The sequence below is a fragment of the Lepus europaeus genome, chromosome 5, assembly GCF_033115175.1.
Source record: "Lepus europaeus isolate LE1 chromosome 5, mLepTim1.pri, whole genome shotgun sequence".
Lineage (NCBI taxonomy): Eukaryota > Metazoa > Chordata > Mammalia > Lagomorpha > Leporidae > Lepus > Lepus europaeus.
In genome coordinates, this window is record NC_084831.1 from 127,762,848 (window position 1) to 127,765,261 (window position 2,414).

General features: G+C 39.7%; 1 protein-coding gene across 1 annotated transcript; it reads left to right on the forward strand.

Annotated features, from left to right (window-relative positions):
* The first annotated feature begins 1,330 nt into the window (after positions 1-1,330).
* Positions 1,331-1,722, forward strand: LOC133761088 (large ribosomal subunit protein eL22-like). The gene has a single exon (XM_062193749.1). It carries the CDS (start codon positions 1,338-1,340, stop codon positions 1,716-1,718), a length of 381 nt encoding a protein of 126 aa, XP_062049733.1. The 5' UTR covers positions 1,331-1,337; the 3' UTR covers positions 1,719-1,722.
* The last annotated feature ends 692 nt before the right edge of the window (positions 1,723-2,414 follow it).

Here is a 2,414-nt window from a genome sequence, read left to right on the forward strand (position 1 = left end):
TGGAAGATCTCTCTCTCTCTCTCTCTCTCTCTCTCTCTCTCTCTCTCTCTTTCACTCTGACTTTCAAATAAATGAATAAATCTTTTTTAAAAATCTGAGAAAGCATTATCAGAATCCTTTTCCACCATGACAATGCCCTTGCTCATTCCTACCATCAAACAAAGGCAATTTTCTGAGAATTTGCATGGAAAATCATTATGAATCCACCTTGAAGTCCTGATATGGCTCCTTCTAACATTTTTGTTTCCTAATCTTCAACAACCTTTAAAGAAAGAGTACCCATTTTTCTTCAGTTAATAATTTAAAAAGATTGCATCAACATGCTTACATTCCAGGACCATCAGTTCTTCAGGAATGGACTAAATTGTTGGTCCTGAATTGATAGAGCTGATGTTGAGAAATAAAACTTTTTTATAATTTTTATGTTTTAATATCATTTTCCACTAATTTTGTGAAGTCCCCTAATGTTCATACATTGTGTGGTGAAGGATTAACCTTGCTCAAAGATTTGACCCTTTCCCCAGCTCCTTGGAGATAATGTCTGAGCCCTCAACTTGTGTCCTGCCTGACAAGAATCTCTGTTTGCCTGAGCCTGGAGCTATACAAAGTAGCCTGTGTCAACAATGCGATTTATGATGGGAGTTGTGGATCAGGTGGTGTTAGTTCAATCTCTGGAGGGGCTGGAGATTAGGGTTTGCCACGTGAGTGGTCAGCCATGTCTACATGATGACTCTCCAACAAAATCTTTGCGTGCCAAGACTCAAGTGAGCTTCCTTGGTTGACAATATCCCATGCTTATTGGCACATATTTCTGTTGGGAGAAATAAGGGTTGTCTGCACAACTCTACTGGAAGAAGCAATGGTAAACTTTGTGTGTGCTATGTTCTGAACTCTGTCTTGTGTGTGTTTTCCTGGTACTAATTTTAACCTGCATCCTTTGGTTGTATTAAGTCATAATCATGAGTATATTAGCTTTGCTGAGTTATTTGGGTCCTCCTAACTAATCATTGGGTCTTAGGGTGATTTTGGAGAACCCTGAACTCAACATATAAAGCCTAAATATTTCTCATTGTACTAAAAAAGACAATAAATAAATCAAATAAAAACAATACATTGGTCACCATAAGTTCATAAATAAAATACTAACCCTTCCTATGAAAATATTCAATTAAAAAATATTAATAATTCATTCTGTGTTTCCTCTGTGAGCTATACTTCATGGTAACCATATAATCTTAGAGATTTTTTTTTAGAAAAAAACACATGTATCATTGAAGCTATTTAACATATGTATTCTATTCTCATATTAAATGCCTTTCTTAGGCTCCGCTGCCGCCATGGCGCCCATGAAAAAGTTTGTGGCGAAGGGGGGCAAAAAAAAGAAGCAGGTCCTGAAGTTCACCCTGGACTGCACCCACCCCGTGGAAGACGGGATCATAGACGCGGCCAACTTCGAGCAGTTTCTCCAGGAGAGAATCAAAGTGAACGGAAAAGCCGGGAACCTCAGGGGCGGGGCCGTGACCATCGAGAGGAGCAAGATCACAGTGACTTCCGACGTGCCTTTTTCCAAAAGGTATTTGAAATATCTCACCAAAAAATATTTGAAGAAGAATAATCTACGTGATTGGTTGCGTGTAGTTGCTAACAGCAAAGAGAGTTACGAATTACGATACTTCCAGATTAACCAGGACGAAGAAGAGGAGGAAGATGAGGATTAAAACTCATTTAGCGCCGGAACACCGAGTTCTAGTCCCGGTTGGGGCGCCGGATTCTATCCCGGTTGCCCCTCTTCCAGGCCAGTTCTCTGCTATGGCCCGGGAAGGCAGTGGAGGATGGCCCAAGTGCTTGGGCCCTGCACCCGCATGGGAGACCAGGAGAAGCACCTGGCTCCTGGCTTCAGATCAGCGAGATGCGCCGTCCGCAGCGGCCATTGGAGGGTGAGCCAACCGCAAAAAGGAAGACCTGTCTCTCTGTCTCTCACTATCTACTCTGCCTGTCAAAAAAAAAAAAAAAAAAAAAAAAAACACCCTCATTTATCTGGAAAATTTTGTATCAGTTCTTGAATAAAACTTGGGAACCAAAAAAAAAAAAAAAAAACCGCCTTTCTTAGTTTATTGAAAAAAGTTTTCTATGTAAGAATCCCAGATGATAAATATAAAAGAATATAAATGTATCATAGAATATGAGCAAAAATCACCATTTTAATATATAGTGAGATAAATGATTCAGGCAATGAGTGTCAGTGGATAAAAACTTTAGGCAAACATTTGATAATGACCTTTACAAGAGAGAAGTGAGCCCACCGATCAGTCCTCATCTCTCTAAGAATACAGCACCAGAAATTGAATCTCTATAAATGTGATGCAATGGGAAACAAAGAACAGCTCCACAAAATGTACTTCCCAAAAATGTTG